Source organism: Tiliqua scincoides, chromosome 1 (assembly GCF_035046505.1).
Source record: "Tiliqua scincoides isolate rTilSci1 chromosome 1, rTilSci1.hap2, whole genome shotgun sequence".
NCBI lineage: Eukaryota > Metazoa > Chordata > Lepidosauria > Squamata > Scincidae > Tiliqua > Tiliqua scincoides.
This window is the reverse complement of record NC_089821.1, coordinates 195,130,198-195,149,313: the sequence shown is the minus strand read 5'-3', so window position 1 is coordinate 195,149,313 and position 19,116 is coordinate 195,130,198. Positions and strand designations below refer to the sequence as shown.

At 40.9% G+C, this 19,116-nt stretch overlaps 2 protein-coding genes across 2 annotated transcripts; both read right to left on the bottom strand.

Annotated features, from left to right (window-relative positions):
- Window positions 1-16: 16 nt before the first annotated feature.
- LOC136646766 (coiled-coil domain-containing protein 162-like) lies at window positions 17-9,917 on the bottom strand. Its single transcript, XM_066622727.1, has 6 exons — window positions 9,852-9,917; window positions 8,940-9,154; window positions 6,476-6,614; window positions 5,775-5,895; window positions 3,230-3,339; window positions 17-184 (listed from the first exon to the last, which is right to left on the bottom strand). The coding sequence occupies exons 1-6, from the start codon at window positions 9,915-9,917 to the stop codon at window positions 17-19; spliced, it is 819 nt and encodes a 272-aa protein (XP_066478824.1).
- Window positions 9,918-10,902: 985 nt separating this feature from the next.
- On the bottom strand, window positions 10,903-16,572 carry LOC136646749 (coiled-coil domain-containing protein 162-like). Its single transcript, XM_066622726.1, has 6 exons — window positions 16,397-16,572; window positions 15,806-15,923; window positions 15,151-15,316; window positions 13,789-13,927; window positions 11,800-11,953; window positions 10,903-11,004 (listed from the first exon to the last, which is right to left on the bottom strand). Exons 1-6 carry the CDS (start codon window positions 16,570-16,572, stop codon window positions 10,903-10,905), a joined length of 855 nt encoding a protein of 284 aa, XP_066478823.1.
- Window positions 16,573-19,116: the final 2,544 nt, after the last annotated feature.

Sequence of the window (19,116 nt, the reverse complement as noted above, 5' to 3'; positions counted from 1 at the left end):
CTTTGCCACCACAGAATCAAGAGTATAACAATACCTGTTCTTTTTGATAGAGTTGCTGATGTTGCTTCTGGAGCATATTTTCATAGAACATGGAGTAAGTCTCAAAGTTACTGCGTTCTCTGGCCATGATGTCACAACCCAGAGCTGTGAGGCATTTTTGTAAGTGGTCTTTTCCAAAGGCAACCTGGAAAAAATAAAATAGAAAATTTAAAACAAAACCCATTTTCCTATGGTGCATAGGCAAATCTATTTGTATCAGTGCTTCTTTCACAGTTCCCAGGAGCTTCCTAACCCCTGAATCTCCACATAAAGAGTCAGGTGTCAGGAGTAGGAAAGACTAATCCTCAAAGATGACTCTAGAGAGCTTTCACCAGTCAGGGTGGATAGTAATGGCTAGAATTAATTATCTGAGTCAGTATCTCTTGCCAAAATTGCTCTGCATTTATCGTTAATAGAAAGACAGACTCCTGGAATATGTTAAAATTAAAAGGGAAGGTTTCTAGGACAGCTGACTTTCTTTACATTTTGTAATATGGTTTGGCACAACTACTGTCCTGGTCTGATTGCTAAGGGGGGGAATATACATATATTGCCCCTCAAGGGTCCAGCATAATAGATTATATGCTGGTCCCTGCTTCATTTTTATCCTATGTGGTGGAATTCCGAATTTGCGATCCTATTTTAAGCGATCATCTTCCACTCTCCTGTACTATGGCATTGCCTTACTGCGGTCGGACACTTTCTGCACCTTCTTTACCGGATGCTCCCCATGTAGCATCTGGATTCAATATGGCAATTTTACCTTGTGTTAAAGTTAATGATAAAACAAAAATCCTTTTTAAAAACTTGATGCAAAGCAATACTTTACAGAAGGTCATTTCCATCTTGCAATCCTCATGGTCATCAATAGAGTTTATTTCTGGGTTTGAAACCTTAGTAGATACTATAACATCTGCCCTAAGCCTGCCTCCGCTACGGCTGGAGCATAACTATGAAAGGGGTGAGATGTCCAGAGTTGAGAGCACTTGCTTGGCCCTTAAGGCTGACCTGTGCAGAGCTTTTAAAATTTTTAGAGAAAATAGGTATCCAGCTATGCTAGCTCATTATTTTGCATTGAGGTCACAGCTGAAAGAGGCGTTCGTTCTGAACCAACATTGCTCAAATATGAATCATTGGAAGGTACTCCACAACGCGATTCTCTCAAAAAATTCCAAGCAGTTCTGGAGGGTGGTCTCAGGTTTTTCTTTGTAAACCGCCCACGGGACCCTCACAGATCTCTGCGTCTTTGTGGGAGTCCTATTTTAAATCAATCTGTTTTGATGAGAATTATCAAGAACCAACCTTTGATTATGCCCTCTAGGGGATACTCAGGAATGGCCTCCAGTAACAGCTTCAGATATTAAAAAGCTTATTAGTGACCTCAGTGTAGGAAGGGCTGCTGGACCAGACAGTCTACCCTCTGACCTGTTTAAGTTAGATCCGGATTGGTGGGCCCCTATTCTAGCCTGTTCACTCAGGTGGACAGGTCAGGAATTATGCCTGCCTGCTGGACAAAATCCATCTTGGTTTCACTACACAAAAAAGGGAACAAAAGATCCCTTGAAAACTTCCAACCGATAAGCCTTTTGTCAGAGGTAGCCAAGATGTACTCCAAACATTTGCTTGACAAATGTTCCTATATAAAATATAAAATATTTGCTCTACCACACTGTGTCCCACACGCAGTATTATGTTTGGAAGTGGGCCAGCACAAGTTAGAAACCATGGCCTGGGTGAGTTTCTACAAATTTTGGCTAAGGGTTTGTTACGCAACTGAGTAAGATATTCTGGTCAGAAACCTATTAACTGATCCAACATTCTCCCTGGGTCTGTTATTGTTCCTAAATAAGGTTTAGGCCATAGGTCTCTGAGCAGATCTGCTATGAACCTTCTCACCAGAGTTGGCATTTAAAACTCTGAAAACCCGGTTCAAAGATATAGAGCATCAAGAGATGTTTGCAGCCACAACCACGACCTGTTCTCCCCTTAGGTTTACACTTTTCCCCATCCCAGATAAATGGCCCGCATACTTACATTTCCTATTTAATTCACAGGAACGGAGAGCCTTCTCCCTGGCACGCTGCAATGTTATGCCATCTAATTTTACATCGGGGAGATACAATGGCCTGAGTGTGCAAGCAAGGGTGTGTAGCTGCAACTCCCTGGGCATTGAATCTCTTTCACATATGGTTTTAACTTACAAATGGTTTGACGATCTGCGTTTGCAGTTTCTCAGGTCAATTTTGTCTTCCATACATGAGTCGGGGAACTTTGTGCTTCATCAGTTGCTATTAGGAAAGTATGACACATGTACACGCCAGGTTGCAAAATTTCTGTATGCAATTTTGAGGAGGCGTGGTGTAAGTTAGTAAGGGTGGAGTACTGGTTGAGTTTATGGGCTGTTTTAGGTGTGATTTAAATGTATTGTCTTATGTTTTATTTTATGCCAATAAAGGTTCCTGAATCTGATTGCTTAGGGTTGGGCTCTTCTTATCTGCTCTGATTTGTGTGGTTCAAAATAAATGATCTCACTTCTTCTGTTTCCTCCTTCCTTAAACAGCTGCAATAAAAGCCCAGACATTGTTCAAGAGCATTCAAAAGAAGTGTGCCTCCTACAGAATCCTCAACATCCCTTTCCATATCTTTTACAACTTCAATCCAAATTTTAATGCAGCCCAATTGCAGTACAGTTCATGATGGGCTCTAAAGTGTTCCTGGCATAACATGGTTCTTCTGCTAAGCTCATTAACTGTCGGCAACAAAACAATTAGCAAACATCATGATTTAATAGAGTGGTGTACTAAGGCTCCCAGGGGGTTCAAAATTTTTTAACACCTCCCATATGACAAAATCAAATTTAACAACCCCTCATCATGCCCAAGAGGTGTTCTGAGGCTCAGAGAGGTTGCATGTAGCCACTCTGAGCAGCCAACTTTTTTTTTACCTCAGGGTTGCCATAGGATGTGCGGGTTGGCACCCTCTCAAGGTGCGGTACCTGGGGCAATTTAGCCCCTTAGCTATCCCACTGATTTGATAATATAACTATAAAGCAGTATAGTTAAATATAGCTTTAAAGAAGTCTCATGTGGGTTAAAGAAATTTATAGACTTATCGCTAGCAAATATTTCAGTAACATTTATATAATTCAATTACCTGAGAATAGAATCAATAAGGAACACAATATATGTACCTCTCCATCAGTTTCTTGATGATTTTCCATCAGCCTCTGTACAAATGACTCAACGATTTCTGGCCTTGTGACAGTGAAATTTTCTTGCATGCTATGATGCTTCCAGAGCTCTGAAAGAATAAGGAAAAGACCTCCATTGGCAATTTTCAGAATGACAGAACATTCAAGCCACAGTCTTAAGCACCACTTTACCTGGAATTATGTTTCACTGAAATTATTGGAGCGGGAGGCATTCCATTTAAAATGCTCTGCCATCTCAGTGTCTGCATCAGTGATTTTCAAACTTTTCTGTCTCACAGCACACTGACAGGGTACTAAAATGGTCAAGGCACACCATCAGTTTTTGACAACTGACAAGGCACACCATGCACTTGGTGAGGGGCTCACATCCTCCAAAGGCCCTATTACTAAATGATCCTCCTCCAAACTCCCGTGGCACACCTGCAGGCCATTTGCAGCACTCCAGTGTACCACGGCACAGTGGGTGAAAATGGCTGACCTGCATAAAGAAAAGTGTTCATGACCATTTTACCCTTGCCATATCGAACTTAGGAATCAAAAGAAAAACACACACAGCATTTGGAGTTGTTAAATGCAGTTGCCCAGAAACTGCAATCCTTGCTCCAGCATGCACAACTATTACATGTTTTGCGCAGAGATGGTGGATATGCTAATATCATAGAACCCTACAGGGTAGTGGCTCTCACAGATCCCTCCGCCCCAGAACATTTAGAATCACTAAGTCCCAGGTTTTTGCTCTTTCCTTTGCATCCCCCACCCTTCTCTAATGTGTTTAAGTATCCAGCAGTGGTGGACCTAGAGGAGCAAGGGGTGCACATCCCCAAGCCTTGCCCCCCACCTCCCATTTGTCTTTTTTCTTTATAAAGAAAAGGCCAGCAGCTCCACTGGCTTCTCTCCATTTGGAGGAAAAAAATCCTCCTCCTGAAGGAGGAGGACACAGCTCACACAAGCAAAACACCAAGAGAGCAAAGTGATCAGTCCCTGGGGAAAGAGTATTGCTTTGCAAATCCCAAAGCCTTCATCACTCATTTGCTTATTTGCTTATCATGATCATGCACATACTCCATTTATTGGTATCTCTGCTCTTTTCTGTCTTGTACAAGCTGTTTCAGCTCCATCTGCATCACTCTTTTTTCTCCTCCATTTACTTTATGTAGTAGTCCCTCTAGGTCTTCCTCTTCTCCCAATTTTCTTCAATTATATCTTGTGTTCATCACCTTTTTCTCATATGTGCTCCTTTATCATACCTGATTGCAGGGAGGGGCACTCAACACTCTTGAGTTACAAAAACATGTTTTGGCAACACGTGGGGATTCAAGTTACACACGTCACTGACTCAGGCACTGACTTGCGACTTGGGGTTTTTACTGGAAAAGAGTCATGACTCAAATTATAACTCGAGTCCTAACTCTCTTTAGTGTGTGTGTGTGTGTGTGCTTGTTTGCTTATTCTTTGTCCCCTCATCACTTTCATGTTGCCCCAAAAGATCTCATGCAATCCAGAAGCTGTACTTCAGATCAACACAGCAGCAGAAATGGTGGGAGGAGGGTAGGTAGTTTCAGGAAGTGGGGAGGAGGAAGGCATAAGGGTTTTTTTGTTTTTTGCTCAAGGACTTGATTCATTTCTCGAAATGACTCGGGACTCAAGTCAAAATGATTCAAAATTTTCTGCGAGTCAAGTTACATGACACATGTGATACATGTTCTGACTGGCAACTCAACTCGGGGGGTCACTGACTCGAAGACTTGGTGCTGTGATTCTCACACATCCCTGCATGACTGCATCAGTATTCATCCCTCTCCATTCTTAAAATTTCTAGTTTAATTTTCATTTGTCCAACTGACTTTACATCATATTTCTCCAGCACCTTAATTCAAATTCTCCCATTTCCTTTCTTCCAGGTCACCATTAGAAAGTGCTTCACATCCATGTATATTTGTGCTCCATGTATATTTAATTCTTTTCTCAGAAGTAAATTCCTCCTTCCCAAAATGTGCTTTTTCTTCTGAGATGTCTGACCTACCAAACCTTTTCTTGCTATTAATTTCTGCTCTAAATCCTCCAAGATCTTATTTCCCAGTTATTTAAATTGCTTGCTTTAACACAGTACATATATAACATTACCTACCTACAGCTATCCCAACTGAACAAACACCAGAAGGATTTTCTATGTTTCAATCAAGCATACTCCTAAGCCACTTTAAAATGATTCCAAGTTGACTGTCAAAAGTTACCAGCTGCCTTAGCTATAGTTCTTGCTCACAAGATCAGATAAGGAAACTTTCTATATCCCATCACATGTCCCTTTTGAGGTCTGTTGCAGTACTGTGAAGAACATTCTCTTTATCTGTGTAATGAACAAGCTGCCCACGACAGATAATTTAAGGGGGGTGTGATGTGTGTGTCACCTTTCAGACAACCCATGGGATTGTTTCTCCTGTTTCTTCTGCCTTCACTTCTTTTCAAAACTAAAATAGGAATAAAAGTTGCAAGCTGAATACTAAACATGTGCCATTATGATTACCTGTAGGGAGATTTCGCTCTTCTCTTGCTTTTTCAGATATAACCAGTGTCATCTCCTTGTTAATTTTCTTTTGCACATCATGAATCATATGTATTTCTAGACTTTCCAAGAGTTTTTGAAGCTAAAATTAAAAACCAGAGAATAGATTGCTTTTGTTAACTGAATTTTTATCACCACTCAGCAGTAAAGTGTCTTTTTTTGCAGAATGCAAAGAAAAGATGAAAGGGAAAAATCCAAATCAAAGGTTTCTTTATCATATTAGCATAGCAAGATGAATATGGAAGAAAGTACATTTTTTAAAATCAATTTCTTGTTTGATGGTAATCATTACATAGCATCAGGAGCAATGACAGGGCAATTTGACTGAAGGTTTTACAAGACCACTGACATTTGAAAAATTGCTTCAGTTTATGAACACGTGGTAACCATGATCATTTCATGGAACCTCCAAGTTCAGGAGCAGTATGCCTCTGAAATTCAGTGGATTGGAAGCAATTATGGGAAAGGGCCTTGCTTGTTGGAAACAGGAGGCTGGAACTGATATACCATTGCACTTTTCCACAAGGGATCTTCTAATTAATTATAAAAACTGTATAATAAACCTGGCAGGGAATGGGTTTCTTATAGAAGGTAACTTTTTCTTGACTTTCATAAATTTATCTTGTGCTGTATTTTGCTCTGTCTATAAAGATATGTTTTACCTGCCGTGATTTGATTTCAATTTCTGAAGCTTCTTTAGGGGGAAGTATACACTGGGATGTAGTTACAAATCCTTCAAATTCATCTTCTGTACCCATTTGTATCGCTATGGATCTCATAGCAGGGTAGAGAATTTCTGCACTGGAAAAATGCAGAGATACACATATTATGCATATGTTTAATATGATCAATTTATTCCACATTAATATCTCAGTATTATATATCTGTTTTCATATCCCTATTTTTTTCCAAAATTTTGACTAATGTTATTCGGTTCTATTACATCGACTGCTCAACAAAATTCAGCGAGGAAAGCAGCAAAGAAGAGATCAGGTTCAAAAACTAAATACAAAAGCAAAATCTAGACCCAATTCTTACAAATTTCAGATGAGTACACTTAGTTATGTCTGAGCTGCATGTGGCATGAACCTTTGTATAAAAACTCATGTAGAAACGTAGGACATTAGAGAGAAAGTCAGGCTGGAACCCTTCTCTTCTAGCACCCACTTTTCTACATACAGATCATTCTTCTATGAAAGAACATTCAGTCATATGAGTCTTCAAGTGCTGTCTGAAGTGGCACCAACAAGGCACAGGTTGACCATTTTATCTGCTCTTTCTGAGAACAAGGCCTGTGACATCCCAACAGGGAAGCTCTTCTCACAACAAGTAATGCCTCCTTATAGCACTGCTTCCTCTGTTTAGTTGTAGCACTCCTTGTCCTGAATTTGTAGCACTCCTTGTGCTAAGTGCAATTTTTACCATAGTATAAACAAGAAAAACGTTAAAATCCACAAAACCATTCCAAAGTTTGGCGTAGAAAAGTACAGCTGTCTGCACTGTGCTTATTTGGGCTAGCGAGGGGCCAATAGCTTCCTACCATGAAGTGTTCAGGAGAGGAAGCAGGGGGCAAGGCAATATAGTCTAGATGCCTTCTTCAACAAGAAACCTGTAGCTCCTAAGGGTGAGTCACAACCTGGCTCATCCTCCTGGGGACAGCTCCTCCCATCATTTTCCACCACTGCATGAAGGAGGACTGACAGCAGCCGCCACAGCGAATTACATGGCAAGTTGCAACCTAATGCACTGGTGCAGTGTTTCTCAAACTGTGGGTTGGGACCCACTAGGTTGGCTGTGAGCCGATTTCAGGTGGTTCCCCATGGATTCCAATATTTTATTTTTAATATATTAGACTTGATGGTTTGTGACTGCATTTGGGGAAATGTTACAGATCTGTACTTTGAACCGGCTACAATGTATATGCTTTCAATGAAGATCGTCAATGGAACTTACTCTTGGGTAAGTGTGAGTAGGACTGCAGCCTAGGATTGTTAAAAATTTCCTGCTTGAAGATGTCACTTCTGGTCATGACATCGTTTCCTGTGGGTCCTGACAGATTCTCATTCTAAAAAGTGGTTCCTGCTGCTAAAAGTTTGAAAACCACTGCACTGGTGAGTACAATACTGTGAACTGTACTATTCACCCCTGCTACTATTTCACACAGTACTTTGTTTTCTATGTTTCCTATAACATACCCACATTATAGGAGGTTTACTGTAAATAAATGAGAAATACCCTGTGCTGCAGCTTTGCCTCATTCTGTTTGTATAGCAGAGATAATGCATCTTTCCCCAGTTGCTGCTACAGCTCTCTGTGCCCCAAGAACAGTTTTGCTGTCAACAGACAGGTCACACACAGAGTGAACAATAGTTTTTCAGAGGATCCTTAGAATCCTTAGATCAGCAGCTTTCATTCAGTAGATAAAAGTAGATGTCCTCAAGGCGGCATGATAAATAATGAATTGTTAAATGCGCTAAATCTTCCTCAAAACACCACCTCCATGATGATGGCAGAAAATTCCTCCAAATGACGTTCTTTGCTCCCTGTTCAGCCAATTAGAAAGGTACTGGGAGCGTGAGAGAGAGGACAAGGCAGAGCTCATATAGAGAAACTGGAGCATTGAGGTACTGAGCGAGGACAAGAGAATGCGAATGAGGCAAAAATTAAGGAAGATATGGAATATATTCCAAAATGAGCTCGACCTACATGACCTTCTACATTTGTTCCCTGAAGGCTTGAGAACATTATGGATTCACTGACTGACCTCAAGCAAGCTAACAGTTTCAGTTAGCCAGCTCACAATATTGTTACCAAAAAAATAGGGTGCAGATTGAAAAATATGTTATGTAAGATTATGTAATGTGATCGTACTGTAATCACATTATTTAAATACTTAGCTAACATAGTGTCACGACACCAGGGTGTATCTGGTGCACTGAGCTCCTCTGAGTGTATCATGAGTGAAATATTATCTGGTTGGGTTCTGATTCTGATAATGCAGAAAGCCCATAAAATAAAATTTTAAAACAATAGCATTTTATTTACTCTGTCTTCTATATCACTTATCATTAACACATTTATGGCAGCCCAAGATGGACAATCTTTTTACACCAAACTGTAACTTACGCATAGAATTCAGAAAATTGCTTGTATAGAGGAACTGTGTTGATATCCTCCACTTTCAATTTAAATCTTCCCCATTCCGCTTTTAATACTTCCAGTTGTTTCCACAGGATCAAGTAAGATCTCAGCAAGACACAGGAAACCATTGAATCGGGCAGCTCCAGCAGCGCTTTTGATCTAATTTTTCCACTTGTTTCTGCTAACGCTCCTGAACTCTGCTGAAATTGTTATTGGAAAATGCATTGTCACATAGGGTTTTAGGAACAAAATGTGCAGCCAGTGCACATTAACCAGAGCTGCAAAATGACAAACATTTTCCAAAGTCACATATGTTAAAAAGGTAGCAACTGTTATTTTTTTAAAAAAATTTTTAAGTCATAGTCCCCTCATTATAATCAACACTGATATACAGTTAATGTAAAAAAAAAAAAAGAGTACCACACTCCATATCTTTGTCAGTTTCATTCAGCCAGTCATATACTGTGGCACTTATTAACTTTAGTCTTCTCTCTGATGTGCAGCTTTCTATGTTCAGGGATTTATTTTTTTTAAATTTGGTGAAACATTCAAATACTTGATGCCACCTACAGTCTTCTGAAACAGGTCATTCCAGCAACAGGTATACCATGTAGTTTTTGCAAAATTTTTGTTCTGACTCCATGTTTAATAGTACAGGTGTTTTTAAAAGCATTAATAAAATAAAGGAAATGTATTAACCCATTTCTGCCCAGCCCACAGGTGTACTCATTTGATCCCTGTTGTGTATATGCAAAGTTGGGCAGATATGACTGAAACAGAATCGCTCACATGAATATAGTACTAGATGCTAGTTATTGACTTGCAGAACAAGAAACAAAAATAATCTTAACATTGAAATATGTCTAACAAACTTTCGCTGTTGCTTTTTTATTTTACCTGGTCTCTGTATTCATCCGGAATTTTGTGATTACTCCAGCCTACATCCTCTGCAACAAACTGCATCCCAGCTAGCGCCCCATGAGCAGCTTTTCTATCCTCAGCATTCAAGCCACACAGGCATAACTAGAAAGGATGAGAAATCCTGAGTATTCTTGAGCTGCCCATAGAAAAATAACTGAAGCAATTAGAGATTCAAGAGGTTGATTCTAGTAGAGGAAAATTAACAGCCCAATCCTATGGGCTGGTGACACTGCACAGTTCAGCAGTGCCAAAATGGCTGCCTATGTAACCTGTGGGTCCAGGGAAGATGCCAAAGTTCTCCTTGGGATAACGGAACACTGGGATCCTGGTAGAGCTCTTGAGCTGGCACAGAACCAAAAAGGTCTGTGTAAGGCTCCATGGCTCCAGAGGGGGGATAGGATTCGGCAGCAGACTCTGCCGCCGTTTCCACCCCTTTCTGATTCCCTCAGGCCCACCCTCTCTCTGCCCTATTCCATCCCTCCCCGCCTTCCCCCACTCCCAGTGGGAATACTTACCACCCAGTTCTCATCTGTGGCATCCTGCCAGCGCAGAGGCCCAGCATTCACTGGTGCTGTTCTCTCCGCTGGTTCAGTGTGCTCCCCACCAGCAGTGAAGTGCCTTACAGCACTCACACAACAGCAATTACTGGGACAGTGCGCAGGCCACCAGCGCCGATCTGGCTTAGAATCAGGCTGCCTGTTTGTTGGAAGCTTTTTGGCACTCAAGGTAACAAGTCAAAGAAATAATTTTTGTTCAACAGGTAAGGTCAATTATTTAGATTTTTGTAGTGATGTGTATGTGGTAGGAAACACCAAAAGATTTCATTTAACTTTTACACTCACAATGTACAAAAATATTTTAGTTTTCACATTTTTATACTGCCCTTTCTCCACGGGGTGGTATACATAGTTCCTTCCCTCTTTTTGCCTTCACAACAACCCTGTGAAGAAGGGGATGCTAAGGGATAGTGACTGGCCCAATGCCATCCAGGAAGGTCACCCAAAAATACAAACTTGAAGTAAAAATATTATACCTGCATATTGTAATTTATGGGATTCAGGTTGTCAATGGTGATGGGAAATGGACCTCTGTCAGCTAGGAATGTTCTCCAAGGAAACAGCATTAGTGTCTAAAGGCAAAAGTTGGAAGTTCATAAATTTAGATGTTGAATGACAAAAATCTACATTTAATTTTTCACTGCTCAGAGCCAGAGTGAGATTCCTCAAAAGGCTGGGGGAAGAGAGCATTACCTCACCTAGTGCCCTTTGAGTTAGCAACCCATTGCTGTAGAAGCTAAGAACGAACCTGCTGCAGACCTACTGTTGTGTTTAATAAAGTTGTGACCTATTCTGAATCCACCTGTCATGCAGAATAATCCTATCTTGCACTGGAACACACAAGCCAAGAGGCCTGCACTGTATCCAGTGCAAGATAGGGGCCCAAGCGGCTGAGCCAGAGGTAAGGGGAAACCCTTCCCCTTACACCAGGGCAAGCCACCGCAGCCCAAATGGGTCTCCTCAGACTTGTGCCACCTCAGGAGCGCAGCTCAGGAACCGGGGCTAGGATCCAGCATATTGTTTAGAAAAAGTGCAATCCATCCAGAACAGTCTGAACCCCTGGGCCAAGATCAGTTAAACATCTATCCAAATTTCTGGTCTGGACTGAGTCTCAGTTTTTCTTCCCCTACTCAGTCCCAGATAGCTATCTGACAGCAATTAGGATTTACACTACTTTCCTCAGAGGCATGGATAAAGGAAGGATGGAGCTGGATATCATCAACATATTGATGATTTCTCAGCACAAGGCTCTGGATAACTTCAGCCTTAGTTTCATGTTGATGAAACATGGGGGACAAGAGGGAAACTTGCAGCACCCCATAGACTAAAAGGCAGCCATTTCTTTAAAAGCCCATAGTTTTACTCACTCGGTGACCACGTGGATCCAGTGGCTGAGGAAGCTGGAGCTGGGAAGCAAACACACTTCTGACAGTGGAGTTACTCATGGGAGGCAACCCATGGTACATGAGGCCTGTAACACTCTGATAGGCAGATATATTTCCAGATGATAAAAATGCTTCTCTGAAGGGATAAAAAAACCCAGCCAAACAAAAACCAACATTTTAAAAAGCAAATTCAAGTTTATTCTGCTTTTCAAAAACAACTCTGTAAATTCATACTTCAGAAGACATATGACAGACTTTGCTTGACACATCACACAGGTTTTGTGATTCAGGGAGATGCACTGCTTCTCTGCTAGAAGTGAACAGAGCAATCAATCTGTCACCAGCTGAAGCAGAACCATCTCCTTGACAAATGTGTTCCACCAGAATACCCACCAGTGGAATTACTGTGGAATGAAATATGTCTTTCTGCCAAAAATAGCTCTTATTTGATTTGTGAGGGGAGATACCTGTACTACAAACTGCTATCAATTTAACTGGCAGGACTTCTTTCTCCAAAGCTTAGAAATTTTAGTTGGTGTGAATGCTGAGAATTATGTTAGAACGTCCTCCCTTACAGAACAATAATTTCCATTATTCCATGGAGAGAGGGAATGCCTCCAAGACCAGTTTAAATCTGTAGCGTAGATATGGCCTTAGGCCTCTACAGCAATTGATTTGGTTTCATTTTTTAACGAGCAATTTGATTTTCAGCACTCTCTCCAAACCCACAGCACTTTTCCCTATGCTTCTCAAATGTTCTTATTAAACTGCTCTCTTTCTCTCCCACACACACACCTGAAATTCACCCATGTCACCACAAGGGAGGCATGGAAATTGTCCCTCCAAATCATATACTAGAAGCCCTAATTATAATGTGCAGAATAACTCTGAAAGGGAGAAGAATTGCCAACTACCTGCAGTCCATATATTATGGACTGGTTATTAGCATGGTTTTTTCTCCCCTTTAATACACCTGAAAGGCATTCTTGCCCAATTTCCTCATATTCACTAATTCTTCCTTTCTGCTGCTGTCCCCCAACCCTATACTATTACAAGAGGTCCTCCAACTTTCCGGAACAGCCATTCAGGGCCACAGGAGCTGCAAGGGACAGGGGAGGCAGAAAAACTTCATTCTACTTGTAGAAGTTGACTCACACCCATTGAGTCCCAGTTCCTACTTTTTGTTACATATGTGGCATCAAATACAAGCTGCAGAAAGCTTTATTTAATAGCAGATACATTTTGTTTAATCACTGTTCAAAGAACCTGGTTCTCAATGTATTTATTAAATAGATGAATGTCTCTCCCCTTACAAGAAACTTCAATGTAGCTTCAATAAAAAGTACTGAAAGTTGCTTTTTAAAAAACACGTTCTCAGCAAAGGCATAGAAAAAAGCACGGAGTGTAAGCACTCAGGCAGCTCTGCTATTATAAGTTTTGGAGTCTCTGGCTGAGAGACGACATTATATACAGATGTGTTTAACTTTTCCCCAACTTTTTAAAAATCCTAAAACAACAGCCGGGGGGGGGGGCGCTGCAAGCTGGAGAAGAGGGATTACTGAACCCATTCGACGCCCATATGCTACTCCACACAAAAGATAGGATTTCCTGTATCTTTACCTTCACATATAGAAAAGCAGCTGGAGTGGTGCAATTTTGAGTGCAGAAATATTCAGAATGCAGAAATGGCCAGGTGGAGAAGGTTTAAACAGTAGCTGCTCCCCACCATTCCTCTGCTTAAGCTCATAGCCTCCTGAGAATGCTTCTGTGTTTTTTTTAATGTTCCCTGGAACTGTAAGCCATGTTTAGTTTAAGCCTTAAAGACAGGCTTCTGTGCATTTCTTCCATGCCCCATTTCCCCAACTTGCATCAACATCCTTATTCTTGAACCATTCTAAACCCCAGTCAGCACTACCCAAGTTGATCTGTGAGCTAGAATATGAAGTGGTGAGCACCTCTATGACTTCTTACCTCATGGAATGTCTCACAATGGAATCAAACTGCAAAAACAACACGTCTCTGTGCATGGTCAGCAACTGGGCTACTTTACTTGGATCTGAAGGATTATGAAGGCTGTCTATCTTTCTCTGTAGCTCTTGGAGCTCCATTCCTGGAACCCCAAATAGAGCAATAATCAGACAGTGCCAGAGAAGATAACACCCTAATTAACCCCTGCTAATTGGGTAAGAGGCACTTTTTCAAGTGGGTGCTCCTTTTTTTAGCAGGGGGAGAGTAACTAGCCCACCTCCCCCCCAGCAGTGTCTGTTCTAGTGGCTGTCTGCTGGTATTCATGTGCATCTTTTTAGATTGTGAGCCCTTTTGGGACAGGGAGCCATTTAGTTATTTGATTTTTCTCTGTAAACTGCTTTGTGAACTTTTAGTTGAAAAGCGGTATATAAATACTGTTAATAATAATTATTATTATTATTTTGGAATTCTTTTAAATTCCATTTTCAATTTTTTAAACATTTTGCTTTAAACTCTTGCAGGATACACCTGAAGGACATATGCAATGGAGGACACTGTATAAGGAGACTAATCTGCACATAAACAGATGCTGCCGCTTGGGGGGACTTTTGTCCCCTTCCCCCAGGTAAGGCGAGTAGCCCCACAATGGGGTTACTCGATTCTATGGCAACGCAAGGGTCGGCATAGAATTAAGAGCCTCCGTGTTGGGCGGGCAGCCTGGCACAGAGGCTCAGGACCTGGTGAAGCATAGCTCCACCGGTCCCACCTCCCTCCTGTCCGTCTCCCTCTCCCCAGCACATCTCATCCCTGCCCTCCCTCCACCTCCCCCTGCCCTGGAATGTCTCCTCCCCACCTTCCCCCATGCTCCTACCTCTCCACTGCCTGGCGAACTGAATCACTGCCATGTGCCAAAACTCCAGTGCCCCACAGGCACTAGCCCAGCACCGACCAGCACTCAGCTAGCACTGGTGCTAAGGGCCGCAAACGTGCCTTACGGTACATTTGTGACAGTGCACACCAGTGCGCACTGCATAGGATTGGGCCCTTAGACAGTAGCATTGACCAAAGTACACCCAATTAAGAATAATGTTTTACCACAACAAATATAGGTGGCTCAAAGTCAATGAGGCACATCATATGTTAGAATAGCAAAAATGATCTCTACCAGCTAATATGATTCAAGGTCACATTTCCTAACCAATCATACTTTAAGGTGAGTGTATTTATGTAAATTTAATGCTTAGAGCATAGAGGTTGAGCAGCAACATACATTTTCCTCTTTTTAAAAAGCTCTGCGTATTCTTTTATACATGCATCTAAGGTCTACCATAACTCTCAGTCCCAAAGAGAACACTTGACACTAACCAATCTGTTCAGTCCCTCCCCAGTCTGCAGTGAGATGTGCAGGAGGACACTGGTAATCCAAACACTTTGGCGCATTTCCTAACTGAGCAAAGGTTAAAATGTATCCAATAATATCATGAAAAGCTGCCACAATTTGCAGTGTCTGCCTGAGGGCTCTGTAGCCAGTCTAAGGAAAAAAGGAATAAAAGTCAGGGGGGAAAAAGATTCAAAGACAGGCACAAATATTTCAGAAAGTGTTTGGAACAACAAGCTGAAATCAGCAGCAGTCACCATTTGCAATCATATTGTTAATTTTAAGGTCTGCCACCTAGCTGATGAGTTATTAAGCTGCCACCCACCATCTTCTCCCTATACATAGGGAACAGCTCCTTTGAGCCAATCTATGAGGTACTGGCTGGCATCACAATTTTTTTCCCATCATAAGGAGCACCTTCTTGGTGTTTTCCTTCTTGGGTACCAAAATGACTAGAGTTTAGACTCTTTTCAAACTATGATCTTTCAACAATAAGGTACTGTGGTTAGATTCCCAAAGGTGCCATTGCATCACTCTCTCTTTTTTGTGCCACAAACGTTTCATAAGAGGCACAAAAGAGATCAGTAACAGATACATCTATACAGTATGATTACTGAGACTGAACACTACAAGCAGGCTAACCTCCTCTGGCAAAGTTTTAAACACCATGAGCACTTCTGAAGGGTGAGGAATGAACCACAGATTCAAGATGAATCGTCCATCAGCAGACATCAAAGAATGGGGTCGCCGCTGGAATGACCTGAATAGTTACAGGAAGAAGCTGAATTACTTGGAGAAAACCACCAAAATATTATATGGCACCTGAGGACATATTTAAAGGTCTGATCTGCATAGCAGTTTCTCATTTGCAATGCACAATACATATAGTTTCATACTGCATCAGACTGTTGACCCGCTTGGCTCATTATTGTCTGGTCTAAACAGCAGTAGCTCTCTAGGTTTTGGGGAAGTAGACTATCTCAGCCCTACCTGGAGATGTCAAGGATTGAACCTCCAAACTGTGGCTAAAAAGATTCTACCAATGAGCTACAGTCCCATCCCTCAAACAAAAACAACATTGTCTACCATATTATCCAACTTTACTAAATGCTGCTGAATGTATATCAGAAATCAGAAAGAAGCCAATGCATGGGTAGCAGTAGTGATCCCATTTGAAATCATAAAATATGAAACTCTGGAAACCAGAAACTCCTCCTTAAAGCAGTTACCCACCTGGGATCCTCCTCAAGCTTTTCTTTTAACTCCTTTTCTCCTTTCTTCTCATATGGCAACCCTATAATGAAGTACTTGTCTCTCACGCTGGGGAAGTCACCTAACAAAGCTTTTATACTGTTGTAATATGCAGCGATCTGACTTCGAAGTGAGTACTGCGACATACGATGATTCATCCTGACGATACCAAAAATTAGCATCAACAAGATACTGTGTAACTAATATCCAAGGTAACAAATTGCTTTATCATTTTCTTGCAGTGAAATGATTTTTAAAAGGTTATTAACACTGGCAAAGAAACAACCCTGTGGTTTTTCTGCCATGTGGGGAATACATATCATGTAAAATAGTTTAATGAATATTGTGTTCCTTTGTATATAGATATCAATCAGCATTTCACATTGTTCCATTTTATAGATGCAAAACATAGTCGTATGATTTTCTCTTCCAAATAACGGGAGATAAGTACGTATTTACTCTTTCAACCTGCAATATCTGCTTGTGCAACAAGTTTGAGAGTTCCCTTGAGCAAGCCATGTTGTAGTTTTACTGCATTTAGAGGACACAAGGCTAGATCCAGAAGTGATGTCCCAGGTGAAAATATCTTTGCTCTGGAGATTTCAGGCATTACCAGGTTGTTTTCCCTACCTGTCGTTCAGACTCCTGCTTCTCCCTACTAATTCCCACTTGCTACCAACACATAATAAGGGAACTGTCTGACTGCTCATGTGGCAATTTACCTTCTAGATTATTATATTAATGTATATGCAGCCTATATCAATTGATGCTGCAATTTAGAAGACTTTCTTTTTCTCCCACAGGCTATGTGAGTTTTGAGCATTGTAATTGTGTGTTTTTGACTTACGGACACAGACATTTGTTATTGTCTATTACACTATTATGTTATCCTAAAGAAAGGGCTGAAATTCTAATTAAAGCCTGATTCTATAGACAAATATTTGTTTCCCATTGCTGAAGCAAGTCCTTTCAGAACATCACACCAATACAGCATTTTTGGATGAGAGGACTGCTATCTGGCTATTCCATATACATTGTGAGTGGGAGTTACTTTTTGTATCTCAATGAAACAAACTTCACACAAATGACTTGGAGAAACAAGCTGTACACATTTCATGAACTTACTTATGGCAGTAGTCAACAATGACTTCCTTTTTGACTTTGTCAACTTCATCCTATAGTGAATTATATCATTTGTTATTTGCCTAAAATTTCCACAATGGTGTACAAAATAAAGATGCATTTATTTATTCATATAACACAGACACAGGCTTTACTGGAAAGCTGTACACTGAAAAAAGGGGGAAAAAACTATTGGCTTGTATCCTAAGGATAGGATGGAAAGTGAAAATCCTAAGGAAAGTGTGGGGGAAAAGCTTGTGGAAATGGGGGAGATTGGCAAAAATCACTCCATTTTTGTGCAAATGAAAATGCCTTCTGTTCACAGAAGACAGGATACAAGCCACTGTCTCACGGAATGGTTGAAATGCCTCTCTTTGTTAACAATTTAGCTAATCTAATCCCAGAAGTTCTGGGAAGAGAGTATACATAAAAATGCATACAAATACCCAAACTAAATTCACACATCCACACATATGAAACTTTTGTTCAAGGCAAATGTAAAGAAAGTACCTCCAATGTAGAGGATCATCAACAAGACACATCAGAATCCCAATGGTTACATCACGGAGTAGCCACAATAACTGAGCAAACTAGCCTAATTTTCCTTTCTGTGGATAAGCACTAAAGCAGCACAACATTTCTTATTAAATGACTTACATCTGCTTCATTACTGTTGTATTGTTAAACTTCTCTCTCTCTCTCATATAACTTGCACACATTCTGCATAACAGAACTGCCATGATAGAATTCTCAAAAGTCTGAACATAACTATGATTAATGATGACCGTGCAGTCCAATGCATGTCAACTCAGAAGTAACCTCCACCAAGTTCAATGAGACTTACTCCCAGGTAAGCAAGTCTAGAACTGTAGACCAAACTTCGCTAAAAACAACAACTGAGGCCCAAATCCTAACAAACTTTTCAGTAGTGACATAGCTGTGCCAATTAGGCACATGTTGCATCCTACAATTGGGCAGTCACGGAGGCCTCTTCAAAGTAAGGGAATGTTTGTTCCCTTACCTCGGAATTGCATTGCTCAGTGTCTTAAGTAAGATAAATGTAGAAGAATTTTGGATATGCTTAAAACAGGGGTTCTTAACCAGGCCAATGGACCCTCTGGGGGTCCATGAACCAGGCGCAAAAAGTTGCACATGTATATGTTTATGTAGGGTTACCAGATACAAAGGGGAACAGAGAGCCTATACCTTTAACCATTGTATAAACAAGGGAATTGTGGCAGGTGCATATTTTTAAACCCATCCATGTTTAGCTGCACCTGCCAAAATTCCCTCTTCTAATTTAAACAATGGTTAAAAGTATAGACACTCTATCCCCCTTTGTACTTAGTAACCTATGTTTATGTGCATTTTTAATGGAGGAAGACCAAAACTTTCAACAGATTCTCAAAGGGGTCCATGATCTAAAAAAAAAAAAAGGGTAAGAATCACTGACTTACAGGGTTTTGCATTCTGCTCCCAAGGATTTTTTTCTTTTGAATGAACATGTTAAGCATCATGTCCCGTGGACCTTGTTTCTCCAGCTGAATTGAAACAAAAGCTTCTGGGGACCTGGAAAATCA

What these genes read in the sequence shown, in the direction of transcription:
- LOC136646749 (XM_066622726.1), bottom strand. Translation starts at nt 16,572, where the DNA reads ATGAATCATCGTATGTCGCAGTACTCACTTCGAAGTCAGATCGCTGCA. An exon ending in GGGAGGGACTGAACAGATTG is followed by an intron (nt 13,928 to 15,150) that starts GTTAGTGTCAAG and finishes TTGGGGTTCCAG; the next exon opens with GAATGGAGCTCCAAGAGCTA. An exon ending in ATTGTGAGACATTCCATGAG is followed by an intron (nt 11,954 to 13,788) that starts GTAAGAAGTCAT and finishes TTATCCCTTCAG; the next exon opens with AGAAGCATTTTTATCATCTG.
- LOC136646766 (XM_066622727.1), bottom strand. Translation starts at nt 9,917, where the DNA reads ATGCAGTTTGTTGCAGAGGATGTAGGCTGGAGTAATCACAAAATTCCG. An exon ending in CGGATGAATACAGAGACCAG is followed by an intron (nt 9,155 to 9,851) that starts GTAAAATAAAAA and finishes TAACAATTTCAG; the next exon opens with CAGAGTTCAGGAGCGTTAGC. An exon ending in AGAGCGAAATCTCCCTACAG is followed by an intron (nt 3,340 to 5,774) that starts GTAATCATAATG and finishes TTATTCTTTCAG; the next exon opens with AGCTCTGGAAGCATCATAGC.